At 34.6% G+C, this 14,163-nt stretch overlaps 1 protein-coding gene across 1 annotated transcript in view; it reads right to left on the bottom strand.

The window, feature by feature from the left end:
- Window positions 1-14,163, bottom strand: part of MAP3K2 (mitogen-activated protein kinase kinase kinase 2) — a 62,111-nt gene that overhangs the window by 29,960 nt on the left and 17,988 nt on the right. Inside the window, exons 2-5 of the mRNA XM_072960798.1 lie at window positions 9,064-9,132; window positions 4,513-4,631; window positions 3,852-3,892; window positions 2,307-2,406 (exon numbers count right to left, since the gene is read on the bottom strand). Of these exons, the coding sequence (XP_072816899.1) occupies window positions 2,307-2,406; window positions 3,852-3,892; window positions 4,513-4,631; window positions 9,064-9,067 (264 nt within the window). The 5' untranslated portion in view covers window positions 9,068-9,132. The remainder of the gene's footprint in view (window positions 1-2,306; window positions 2,407-3,851; window positions 3,893-4,512; window positions 4,632-9,063; window positions 9,133-14,163) is intronic.

The raw sequence follows: 14,163 nt of genomic DNA, 5'->3' as shown, positions 1-14,163 counted from the left end.
ACCCTAGAAAAAAATGACACACTGGCACACCTCGTTTTGGTGCACCTCACTTTACTGTACTTCAGATACTCTGATTTCTACAAATTGGAGGTCTGTGGCAACCCTGCCACAAGTTTATCAGTATCAGTTTTCCAACAGCATTTGTTCCCCTGTGTCTCTGTGTCATATTTTGGTAATTCTTGCAAATACTTCACACTTTTTCATGATCATTATAATTGTTATGGTGATCTGTGCCCAGTGATCTTTGATATTACTATTGCAAAAAGACTACAGCTTGCTGAAGGTTTAGATGATGGTTAGCATCTTTTTGCAATAAAGTATTTTTTAAGTAAGGTATGGACACTGTTTTTTTAGACATAATGCTAATGCACACTTAAGAGACTACAGTATAGTGTAAGCATAACTTTTATATGCACTAGGAAACCAAACAATTCATGTGACTTGCTTTATTGCAGTAGTCACCTTTACTGTGGTGGTCTGGAATGAACGTGCAATATCTCCAAGGTATGCCTGTAAACAAATTGGGAGAACTCAGAAAAGAAACAGCAATTCTGGGGGCTGGGACAAGTATAATATCAATAGTGGCAGAGAAATGGGAAGACAGGGAAGAGAAGAAGGCCCCTAAAGGGTGTATTATGTTGCATGTTACCACCATGGGCAAGGGAAGACCACCTTCCACCACATCCTTGAGCCTCAGGGCCAATCCCCATCCCCTATATGTACTTCAGCTTACACCCTATGCCCACACCTCTGAAAAGCCCTCAGAGTCTCAAGAGCTGGCAGCTGGAAATCAGGCCAGCACTAACAGAAATAAGGTGCCAAGACAGGGTCAGGCAACAACAGGTGTTCATGGCTAACTGATATTCCAGAAAGTATCTGAAAAATAAAATGTCAAGGTATTACCACGGCACAGCACTCAGCACTTTGTTCAGGAGTATTAGTTCTCTGGATGTGGATTTTTCCTTTACTAATGTATTTTCCTCTTTCAGCTGTAAGTAGTTTCTTTGTACAAGCTACAACAGCACGTTCTTCTGCTTTAAAGTAATAATAATTCATTTTATTGTACTTTTTGTTTTCTGAGGGGGAGATAATTAGGTTTCTTCACTGATTTCTGCTTGGAGGAGGTACTGGGGATTGAACCCAGGACCTCTTGGGTGCTGAGCACACGCTCTACCACTTGAGCTATACCCTTCCCCATAATAATTGATTTGAATAGGTAATATTTCAAATATTTTTATTTGCACAATGCTTTAACATTTGCAAAGTACTTTCAGTGTTTTCTCAAATTACTATTTACTAAGCTTTCCACAGTCACTCCATTCCCACTGACACTTTTTCTATCCCTGAAACACACAGGTCTGTCCCACCTTAGGATCTCTGTGTGCACTGCTCTCGAGCTGCTCTATCAGGAATGCTGTGCCCCTCAAACTCTTCGCAGGGTTGGCTTTTCACACTTCAAATCTCAACCAGTAAGTATTACTACCTCAGTTAGCTCTTCCTTAGTACTACCTAATCCTTTATCACAATACTTCCATGCATTTCTTTCAAGGAACTTCATATATTTAAACAATTCATTTATTAACTGTCTGCTTCTACCACAAGTCTATAAACTCCATGAAGGGCTGCAATTCATAAATCATAGCCATTATGCCTGGAAAATTCAACAAGTATTTTCTGGGGTGGGGAGGGGCAAATTAACCAATTAACTAAATTGTCCCTGAAAATTTTAAGATCCCCAGATCTTGATCTGAGATCACAGGATCAGGAAGAAATCTCAGAAATAATCTAATGCAATCTCAATTTTTACAAAAGGTTCAAAAGGGGATTCTCCAGAACACAGAGCTCTTCAGTGTCACAGCGAGCCCTTCAGATTACATGTACTGACTCCCAAACGTAAACGTAACAATCGAATCATTTCTTTACCAACACGAAAATAATTGTTTACATTTAACTAAACCATCCCACTACCAAAGCTCTGTTGTCTCTGTAAGCAAGTATAGTTTTAGAAGAAAAGAGAATTCATCAATAAAGTACACAGAGTAAAAATGAAACATAAATAAGCAGCAAATCTTTAAGTAATAACTTTCCTCCTTTAGCAGAATCTCAATTTATACAGAATATTCATTATTTTTCCACAAGAAATTTTATTTTAATAAGTTAAAATTTACTTCTGATATCTTATTAACATACCATATCCTTCCTTATCAATCCCTAAATAAAAGCACAACCCCCCTAAAACAATCTCTTAAACAAACACACTACTTTCCAAAATAAGAACTATTAAAAGTTAAACTGTACATGTTTACCTCATTGTTGGTATAATGCAGATCCATAGACTGTCCAAAGGCAATTTTAGCTTTAGACCTCAGATCTTCCAGTTTAACTGGTCTGGGGAACTGAAGGATTCTACATGGACAGAATTTTAATATATTTTATTTTCTTAGGCATGGTTAAATAACATACTTCCAACAGTTACCTCTTGGATAGAGAAATACAAAATTAAGTTAAAATGTAAACACTCACTCTACTTGAATACTACAATGGCCAATTTTTGATCAAGTGCACTAAACCTCAAAATAAAGTTTTAAAACTCTGAAGTTCGTTCTATTCTAATAAAAACTATAAAAAGGAATTCTCAAAATGTTCTGCCATTTATAATTTGCAGTGCAAGTGTTATATGAACACTAAAGAGCAATATAAAATGTTCACTGAGGAAAACAATTAAATTTTAACATGTGATACCCATACAATGAAATGCAATGAAACTGTAAGAAAATAAAGTCATTCCTTGAGGATGTAAATTTAGATTACTGCACCCTCATCAACTCGACATTTTTTAATACATATATATCATGTAAGAATATTCCCTCCCCACCTGAGTATTTTTAATGGGTTAAAATTTTTTAATTCTAGGATTTTCTTCTAACATCACAATGAATCGAACTGTGTTGCCCCTGGGGACCATGCACCTAAACTTAGAGACCACTCCATTACTAAGTTTTTTAAGGGGAGGAGCTGTGACTGTTTCACTCACTTTATTCCCTTCAGAGGCCAGCATATATAGTAGGTACTCAAAAAATAGTGTTCAATGAATGAAAAAGGAAATCGAGAAAATATCCATAAAAGAACTGTAAACAGGAAAAAAGTAGATTGGACAATACTTGAATGGTACATCTTCAGGTTATATGATTTGTGAGCCTTTTTAAAGTCCTTAAAATGGACAGCTCTTTCATTAAGTTGATTTAACAGGACAGTCATAGTAGAAACACAATCCCATCTTCTCTAACTCCTATTAGGTCTCGTTAGCAATTCTGCTGTCAGCCACCACCCTGCATTTCCCCCATTCCACTCAGACAGAGATACCAGCTAAAGGCCAGGCTTCCACCTCTGCTAAATCACTTACAGCCACCATTTCAACTCACTTCCTCAATGTTATTAATTAAATACAGGTCATATGATTGAAGTCTCTTGAGAATAATCAAAATTGTGAATGTTAAGTCTACATACCTAAGTTCTGTATCTGAAGGGATGATACAATTATGATAAGGAGAAATATATTTCATTTCCACTGAGTAAAAATAAAAGATGGTAATATTTAAAACTGCATTATGCAGTGACCTTACTTATGCCCTAATATTGCAAAGTAAAAATATTAATCATTTCTGAGGTTAAGCCTAAATTTTGAGAGATTCTATCTTAAGCCCAAGTACATGTTATAGTTATCAAGGACTATTCATTCTCAATTTGCAAGCCATAAACCTTCAGTAAATCTAAAAAGAACCTCTAATGGTCTTAACTAGGACATGCATTTGATTAAATAAACAAACTTGATGTAATGTTTCTTTCCTTACCTTTTTTCTCCTCTGTGTTCGAATTTGACTCGGACATCATTCTGTAATGAAATGATTAATCATTTCAGAAATCTGACAAAATTTCCAGAATTTCTAAATCATTTTCCTAGTCATTCATTTAAAGCAGAGCAGAGGGTAAGAAGGTTCCATTTTCAGTGTCAACTCCAATCAACTGACAGTGTCTACCAGTGAGTTGAGAATTAGTTTGCTAAATCTGGACTCAACAGGAAGGAGCACCAAGACCCGTCAGTGGTAGCACCATGGGTATGAGGCATCTGCTAACTCTGATGGAGGGAAATATAGAACACTCTGTTCCCACTTTTCATGTCAGACATCCCAAACAAGTTCTACTTACAATAATCAAAATGATCTCCATTTGTAAATACACAGAATAACAGACTATTTAAAATAAAAACAGTTTGCTTATCTTACGCTCCTTAATAATGGATAAAATACCAGCTTTAGAGAGAAATTACCACATTAAATGAAACTACCATTTTTTAGGACAGATACCTTATGGAAAAATGTATGACAAAATATTTGATCCAAAAGCTTATAAGGTAATCACTTCAAACAAACCCTCTACATGATTAGGATACTCAAAAAAAATAATTCACAGAACAACAATATACATTTACTAAAACATTACTGGGACAAATACCTGCTTTTTTGGTGATGAAGATTTTGTTTTTCTGGTTTCCTGTAAGGATAATGCTGGTCGGCTGGCCTTATGAAGAACAGCCAAATCTTGCATGATTGAGTTCAAAGCTTGCTGATCATCTAGGGATTTGTTCAATAATATATACACAAAATTGTAATTTCAATATGTATTTATCATAGACATCAAACACAAAATTTATAATAAAATTTAATGCAAAAATGCATCTAGAACATTTTCAATGCCTACATTTCTGTTATTTTGGTGAAATGAAATTTAACTATCTAAAAACTAAAGACAAGTAACATTAAAATTGCACTGGACTCAAGAACTTGCATCACACTAGGTGTTCACATGAGACATTTATAAGGCAAACAAAGCCATTCTGATTCTTCTAATGATGTAACATCCTAGGATTAGGCAAAACAGCCCTGTTAAAGTCAGGCTTTCTGAACACTGTGGTGTTAGATGAGACATCCTAAATACATCTTCAGTTCTCAAATCGTCATTAAAAGCCTCTTACTTGAACCCAAACCAAAGTACTATCATTGCCTCTTTTCTACCAGTTCAGGAACAACAGATCACCAGTTCAGACTTCTCACAGGGATGGAGGATCGTTCGCCTACCTTGTAATAATAATGCAACTCAGTGCTTTTTTTTTTAAAAAACTGGATTTGAAAGATTGGATCGTATACGTGACAATAAGGAGTGAGCCACTTTTTCTGGGCACCCTATAGTTTTATAGTTCTTAATTTAAACTTAAAATTTTATATTTCTTCCTTTTGGGAAAAAAAAACAAAACTCCAAGCTGCCGTATGCACAGACACAGTGAGTTGGGTCAGCGCTCCCACAGACTCTGAGGTGTATTACAAGAATCCCAGCCAATTAGCATCTTCCTCCTGAGTTATTTTGAAATGGTTTTTTTTTTTTTGTACATTTTGGCTGCAGTATTGGTGGTAGAATATACTATAATATGGATCATCTCTACTTCTGTATTTATTTATTTATTACTAGACCTCAGCCACAGTCTTCTTTTCCCCTTTCCACCTCTCTTTGCCTGTAGGATGTACTGTATGTAGTCATGCACTTTGTATTAATATATTAGAAATCTACAAATCTGTTTTGTACTTTTTATACTGTTGGATACTTATAATCAAAACTTTTACTAGGGTATTGAATAAATTTAGTCTTATTAGAAAAAAAAAAACAGCCCTGTTAAGATAAACTCTTTTATATGACTCCTAAATAAAACATCAACAAGACAGCTAAAAAGATGGGGGGAAGGGTAAGGTACAGCTCAGTGGTAGAGTGTGTGCTTAACATGCACAAGGTCCTGGATTCAATCTCCAGTACCACCATTAAAAAATAAATAAATAAACCTAATTCCCCCCTCCAAAATAAAACAAATGGGGAAAAATAAACAATTTCCATGAATTCTAAAAATTTCTATAAATACCATCATTATTTAATATTTATGTTCAAAGTATGAAATTTCCTTTAGAGTTCTTCTCTTTCATCGGTACTTTAAGTTAGAAACAAAGAAAAGCTTTGTCTGTAGATAATAGCCTACTGGTATTTGGAAGCTTTTTTTTTAACTTCTTCACCATAAAGTTCAACAAGACTACATTAACAGACTATTTAATGATCTCAGCCACTAACAGCTTAAAAGGTAACAATGCAAGAAAAATCCCTTCCTTAGAAAAAAGTACTGAATCCATAAAATTCAATGAAAGGATCATGAACCATGAACTCCTAAGCTCTTTCAAATATATTAAAGATTTCTCTCTAAGACTATAAAGGTAAGACTCCTAGTAATGCTTCAGAGACAATTTAATTGATTTTCACTAGTAAACAAATTCACCTAGTGGTAATCAACAATCGGTAAAGGAACTGAGCGACTTAACAGCTTACACTTAAAAATATAACCATTTTGGTGAACAATAATTTACATTCAGAGTAGTAGTAACTAAAACACGCTTTACCTTGTAAGGGGAGATCATTAAAAAGAATTTGGCAAGTCAGTGGCTTCATCCGTCTTTCAAATGCACACATAGCTGACTTCTCTTATGTGCTCATTTTTTTGTAACACTCAATATATTCTGTTCCACAGTGGAACTACTTGCGTACTAAATTTAAAATAATAGCTCCAAAGGTTTTGTTAGTAAATTCCAGGTCTAGAGAATATCATAATCTTTCACAAAGTATCCTTTGTAAAGTAAAATGTCAACAAAATATTAGCTTAGCTAAACAGTAACTGAGTCAGTTGGGTATAACGTAATCACAATATGTGCAGTGTACATGGGTTCAAGCCAGACTGTCATTTATTATAAAAATAAATCTTTCCTGAGGAAAAGAACAAGCCAAAAATGATCTCAATTGGAATAAAATTCTCTGATGTAAACTTGAGAAAAGTAAAATCCTTAGCTCTACACTGGGGACGGGGGAGCTCTAATACTTAAACATATCTATGTTCTAATTATTTTCTTCATTAAATACTTGAATTTAGATATTTTTATATTTAATGTTTAACATTACATGTTTAATATTACAACACCAAAATAAATGCCTCGAAAAGCTTGGCTTAAATCTCTCATCACATTTATGTATACTAATTTCCTTGTTAAAAAAAAAATGAGCACCATTTTCTACAGGATGTGTTTGTTAAAAAGTAAAGAGGGCCACTTGAATAAAGTAACTTCTTATGGAGATGACATACAACTGAAGGGCTACTTAACTGAGTGCTCTTTTTCTGGATTGACAAAGAATCAGATGGTAGGTAAATACCCAACAGGAAATTTACTTTTGACAAGACATAAGCTAACAAATTCCAAAAGATCAAGCAAAGTGGTGAACACACACAAGCACTGTTCTAACAATTCTTAGACTCTTTTACTCCATTAAGCACCTCTGTAGTGGTTACAGGCAGAGGAAGATTACACAGGTTATAAATGTCATGAGGGTCACAAGTCGACCCAAATGGCAGTGAGGATGCCCACAGGATCCTGGAGTCTGACCAACAGTCACCTAGAAGCAGCAGTGGATTTCTGACACATGCTAAAAGGACATCTAGTTAAGCATAAAACCAGAAAATATTTGGAAAATAATTTCAAATTAAAAATTTATCAGAAATGTTTAATGTGGTACCTTATATGCTTATTCATTACCCTTAAAAAGTGTTTACAGGAGGAAATCCTCAATCAAAAATTCAAATCCCTGTGACTCATACTGTTAAATATTCATGGTTTTTTGTGGCTCCCTTTGCAAATGTTTTTAAGCAATGATTGTTCTTTGCTTTGTTGCATACTATAGTGAATTATTATTTGAGAAGTATAGTAGAAATCAATTTGATTAATACAGAGTTTAGACTGTGAGAGCCACAGAAATGAAAAGCTAATATGAATTCAGTAAAAGGATATCCAATTTGGAACTGGAGGTGAAGCTGACGAAAGTGAAGAATTTGGACCACAGGATGGCACTGCACTCATGGTTACAAAAAGAGAAAGTGGGAGAGAAATTCAGAAAGTAGGAAGGTGGAGCTTCAGCTTACACACTTGCCACAAGCAGACACTCTGAAAGTGTGCTAGCCCTTCCATTGAAGAACATGGACAGATTTAAGCTCTTTGGCCCTGACACCATGTATATACATATAAAAGTGAATAATACATTTGTTAAGAAAGTGGTAGGGAAAGTGTGACAAAAACAAACATTGGCAAATATATGTCATAGTTAAGATATCAAGATAAGATAATTTTTAAGTTTAAAAACTTAGCTTCCGACTACACAATCCATTTTCCCCCATTTAGGACAGGATGAGCCATTTGCTCCATTCCTTTCTAGTGTTTCCCTGTCCAATCTTTGCCTCACACTGGAATCGTCAACCCCAAGAAGAAGAAAAAAGAAAGAAAAGAAAGAAAGAATAGAAAGAATAGAAAGAAAGGAAGGAAGGAAGGAAAGAAAGAATGAAAGGAAGGAAGGAAGAAAGGAAGAGAAGAAAACAAAATAATACATAAACTGAACACCCAAAATCCACTCCCATCCTTCAGCCTCCGTTTGTTAACATGATGACGCCACAGGAAATTCACAAGAGCTGTAAAACACGTCCTCCCTGAGCACCAATGATGTGCTGCTCTATTCTGTTATAGTTTTATGATTTACTATTTTTATGCTGTTTTCTTTAGTTTATATTATTACATTATTGAATAATTATAAAAATTTACTCATTATTTATTCAATCTTTTAAAAGTCAGATTTCTTTATCAAGTATTCTCTCTGGCCATCAGACTCCTAAGAAAATCACAATCCATCCTAACAGTTTATTTTGAATGTCCATACTATGCCCTGCATAAATTTGTTATTTCCAAACTATAAAATTTAAAAAAGTGTTTTAATTGAAAATCTATTAAGTAAATAAGAATAAAGCATAACATAAATCCATTATATCATAAAATTTCTTTTTTTTTCTTTTCATAAAATTTCTTCATAAAAAAAATAGACAATTTTTTCTCCCCCATTTTTATCCTTTATTTTTGAAAAATCCTTTTAGTGTGAACTCACCCATTATGGCAACCAGCTCAACAATTTGAAAATTAGGGAAATGATTCTCCCATCAGCATTCTTTATTGCCTAAGGGGGTAAAAAAATGAACAAGTTAATAATAAGAATGAGAAGAGGTAGGCACAAAAAGAAAAAAGTCAATATAAATAATGCTAACAAGAAATGTACAATATTAATACTTTACACACACTGCTGGGGAGAAGTGCTTTATTTTTCCCAGATACGCAATTATTGAGAATGAACTAAAAACCATCATGTTATATTATATTTACCTCAGTACTTCTCATGTTCCTTTCTATTTAAGGTAAGGGGAAAAAAACAATTTTGAGAGTCAAAAAGTTTAAGAGATAAATAAACTCAAGTTCCTACAGAGCAATGGCAGATATAAAGGGGAAAAGGTCATGTTTAGACACAAAAAGGAGGACATCAACAAAGTAGTATAAAGACCTATAAAAATTCTCTTCTTTCATAAAAGAGACAATTACCAAAATTGACAAAGAGGAATTAACCAAAGGCTTCCAGCAATCAGGGCAGCATCCAAGAGTCTCAGTGAAGAGAGCCTCGTGGGATTCTGACCTTCCCTATTCCTATCTTCCTACTCCTTACTCCAAGCTCCGAAGTGGCAATGTAAACTGACGGCCCACAGTCACCACGAAAATAAGCAGCCTAGCAACCACTGGAGAGGGAAGAATGCAACTGGAATGTCTTCTAGGTCTGATTCCCAAGACTCATAGATAATTTGACCTATCTAAATGATTGGCTAATAGACCACATTATTTAACCTGACTCAAAGCTCTTCCAGTCCAAAAAGTTTGGGGAGTTTGGGGTACTTGCTGAAATCAATTAAGGACAACTATCACATATCTCAACTGTCTGAGGAAGGGGAAAACAGTTGGGGCAAGCAACAGGTTAAGAAAAAAATTTTTTTAGAAAAGCTGAGGAATAAAATGTCATTAGGGAACTTTGAAAAGCTCCAAAAAATTCCTGGGAATCTAGAAATCACACAAATGCCCAGGGCTGTTGCATACTCAAGAAAGATCTAAGGAGGCTCTCGACTTTCACCTCTAGGTAAACTTGAGCCTCTGTGCAGCAGTAAGTGGAGGATAAGGTAGAGTTGTAAATGCTCCAACACACACACACACACAGAAAACCTCTCAAAAAAGACTCTGAGATTTATTGGTTCCAAACATCTAAAGGAATCTCTGTCTATTCTTTGGGTAACAACTAAACTGAGCAGTCTTCGGTGACAATCACAACAAATACTGACTTTAAAAAACAAGTTCTGAAAAGTCACTAAACAAATAAATAAGAACAATAAACAACACACACTGGGGAGGGAGGAGAATCTGATTTCCATAGGTGGCACATTATAATATTTTAAACATTCAGTTTTCATGAAAAAAAAAATAAAATGAGAAATACAAAGATGTGAGTCCACATACAGAGAAAAAGCAATCAAAAGAATGACCCTGAGGAAGCCCAAATGGTGGGCAAACTAGACAAAGACATAAAATCAGTTATCTTAAATATGTTCAAAGAACTAATAAAGCCATGTCTAAAGAACTTAAGAACATACGAGAAAGCTGTCTCACGAAACAGTATCAATTAGGAAACAAAAATTAGAAAAAGGAACAAAATAGAAATTTTGAAGTTGGAAAGTACAATAGCTGAAACCATCAGGCACACCAACAAATGCAAAATAGAAGTCCCAGAAAGAAAAAAGAGGGCAGAAAGACTATTTCAAGAAACAGTGGCTAAGGCGGGAGGTATGTATAGCTCAGTGGTAGAGCGCATGCCTATAGCACGCATGAGGCCCTGGGTTGAATCCTCAGTACCTCCATTAATAATAGTAATAATAATAATAGTAGTAGTAGTAATAATAATAATAAATAGTAATAATAGTAATAATAATAATAAAAATAGTAATAATAATAGTAATAATAATTACCTCTAACTCCTACCCTCCTCCAAAAAAAGAAAGAATGGCCAAAAATGTTCCAATTTGGTGAAAAACAATCTGCACATTCAAGAAGCACATTAAACTCCAACAGAAGGATAAAATGAAAGTGATCCACATATAAACATATCATAATAAAACTGCTGAAAGACAAAGGATCTTGAGAGCAGCAAGAGAGAAGGAATTCACTATGTACAAACGATACTCAATTGATTTCTCACTGGTAACCGAGAAGGCCAGAAGCCAATGGGATGGCATATTCAAAGTGCTGAAGGAAAAAGACTGTCAACCAAGAATCCTACATACTGCAAAACTGAAGACACAAATAAGACATTCCTAGATAAACAAACACAGAGAATTCATCACAACCAGACTTGCCCTACATGAAATACTAAAGGAGTCCTTCAGGCTGAAATTAATGGACACTAGACAGTAATTCTCACATACATGCAGAAAGAACACCAGGAAGAGTAATCACATAAGTAAAGATAAAACACTGCATAAATGTGTTTTTTGTTTCTAACTGTATTTCTCCTATCTGACTGTGGTAGGCACAAAACTGGCCCACCCTAAAGATGTCCACATCCTAATTCCTAGGCCTTTTGCGTGTATATTATCTTACATGGCGAAAGAGACATTGCAGATGTAATTTAAGAAATTTAAGATGAGATGGCTGGACCCAACATAATCACAGGGATCCTTACAAATGAAAGGAACAAGCAGGAAAGTGAGTGTCAGAGTAACACTGTTTAAGAGACTTGGTCAGTCACTGCTGGCCCTGAGGATGGAATGGGGTGGCCATGACTCAATAAATGCAGGCAACTGACAGAAGGTGGAAAAGGAAAGAAAATGGACTTTCCCTTAGAGCCTCAGTAAAGAACAGGAATGATGACACCACGATTTTAGTTCAGTGACACTAATTTCAGTCTTCTGATTTCCAAAACTGTACGATAAAAAATTTACGTTGTTTAAATACACCAAATTCGTGGTAATCTGTTACAGCAGTACGTAGGGAGTAATTAAGACCATCCCCAGTTTCAAGGACTTGCTAGAGGACTCACAGGACTCAGGAACAGAGTTGTACTGACAGCTATAATTTATTATGACAAAAAGATACAAAGCAAAATCAGCAAAAGAAAAATGCACATGGGGCAAAGCCCAGAGGAGCCCAAAGCAATCACTTAAGAATCCTTTCTCAGTAGAGTCACATAGGATACACTTAATTCCCTTCAGCAATGAGTTTTGACAACACGTGAAATGTCACTTACCAGGAAAGATTAGAGACTGAGCACCCAGGCTTTTTATTAGGGGCTAATCACATAGATACCCTCTGTCTTGCAGATACCAAAACTGCAGATTCTCAAATAAAAAGCAAGAGTTCACCATAAACTACTTTGTTTGTATAAGCACCTTAGGCACAGTAACTTTTTTTTGTCTTTTTTTTTTCTTGAGGGGGCAATTAGATTTATTCATTTATTTATTTTTAGAGGAGATACTGGGGATTGAACCCAGGACCTCATACACGCTAAGCATGCACTCCACCACTTGAGCTATACCCTCCCCCACAACACACAATAAGTTATTCTTATCTGTTAGGCAGGTGGGAACCTTCCTGAAATCCAAATTCTCAGATGCCATCCAAGGGCAGATCTCACAAGCAGTTCATTCTATGGATAAGCAGTAAGGCCTCCTATGTTAACTCTTTTCTACATAAGCAGCAACAGGAACCTAGTACACAAGTTTAAAAAAAACTGCATAAAGCAATAATCTTAAGCATACTGTTGGGCATACGATATATAAACATACTTTGTATAACAATAATGGCACAAAGGAAAGAAGAGGGACGGAGTCAAACAAAAGAAAAGTTCTGTATACCACTATAATTAAGTGAGTATTAAACTCAAGCTACATTGTTCTGAGATCTTAATTTTAATCCCCAGGTAAATGACTAAAGTTAAAAATTTTTTAAATGGCAAAAGAAACAAGAGAATTAAAATAGCACACTAGAAAATATCTACTTAACACAAAGAAGGCAGTAATGGAGGAATAAGGAACAAAAAAGATATAATACACATAGAACACAAATATAAAACGGCAGAATAATTCTAGCATACGTGTAATTATATTAAATATAAGATGGAAGGAACAAACCAGTTAAAAGGCAGAGATTAACAGAACAGACTTTAAAACATATCTAATTATATGCTGTGTACATCAGACACATTTCAGATTCAAAGATAAGATAGGCGGAAAGTAAAAGACTGGAAAAAGATATACCATGTAAACAGTAGCCGAAAGAGACCTGAAGTCGCGACACTAATAGCAAACAAAATAGAATATAATACAAAATTGTTATTAGAGACAAAGAAGGACATTTATAGTGAAAAAAAATGCCCAACTTAGCAACAAGATATAGTAATTAGAAACATGTATGCATCTAACAACAGACTCTCAAATGAAAAAAAAGAATTGAAATAGACAACTCAAATAGTTGGAGATTTCAATGCCTTATCTTCAATAATGGATAAAACAAGTAGACAAAAAAATCAAAGAGAAAACAAAGATGTAAATAATGCTATAAAACTACTAAACTTAATTAATAAATATCTATAGAACACACAACCCGAGAACAGAAGAATACACATTTTTCTCAAATGCATGTACAACATTTTCCAGGACAGATCACACATTATGTAGTAAAACTTATCTCAGTTAAGTTTAGATTTAAGTCATATGAAGTATGTTGCCTGACAACAATGCAATGAAATTACAATTTTGTAACAGAAGGAAATCTGGAAAAATCACAAATATGGGAAAATTAGACAAAGCACTCCTAAAGAACCAATGGGACAAAAAAGAAGTCACAAGGGAAATTAGAAAATGCTTTGAGATGAATGAAAATAAAAAAAAAAAATACTGAACTTACTGGATACACCTAATGTACAACCTAGAGAGAAATTTGTAACTGTAAATATTTATATTAAAAAACAAGCAAGATCTCAACTCAATAACACAACCTTCTACCTTACGACACTGAAAAAAATAAGAACATATTAAATCCAAAGCAAGCAAAAGAAAGGAAACAGTAAGGATTAGAGTGGAAACAAACTAGAAAATAAAAATAAAATAGAAAAATTTTAAAT

The sequence above is a fragment of the Vicugna pacos genome, chromosome 5 (assembly GCF_048564905.1).
Source record: "Vicugna pacos chromosome 5, VicPac4, whole genome shotgun sequence".
In the NCBI taxonomy this organism is placed as follows: Eukaryota; Metazoa; Chordata; class Mammalia; order Artiodactyla; family Camelidae; genus Vicugna; species Vicugna pacos.
The sequence above is the reverse complement of the archived record's forward strand: the minus strand, read 5'-3'. Positions and strand labels throughout refer to the sequence as shown.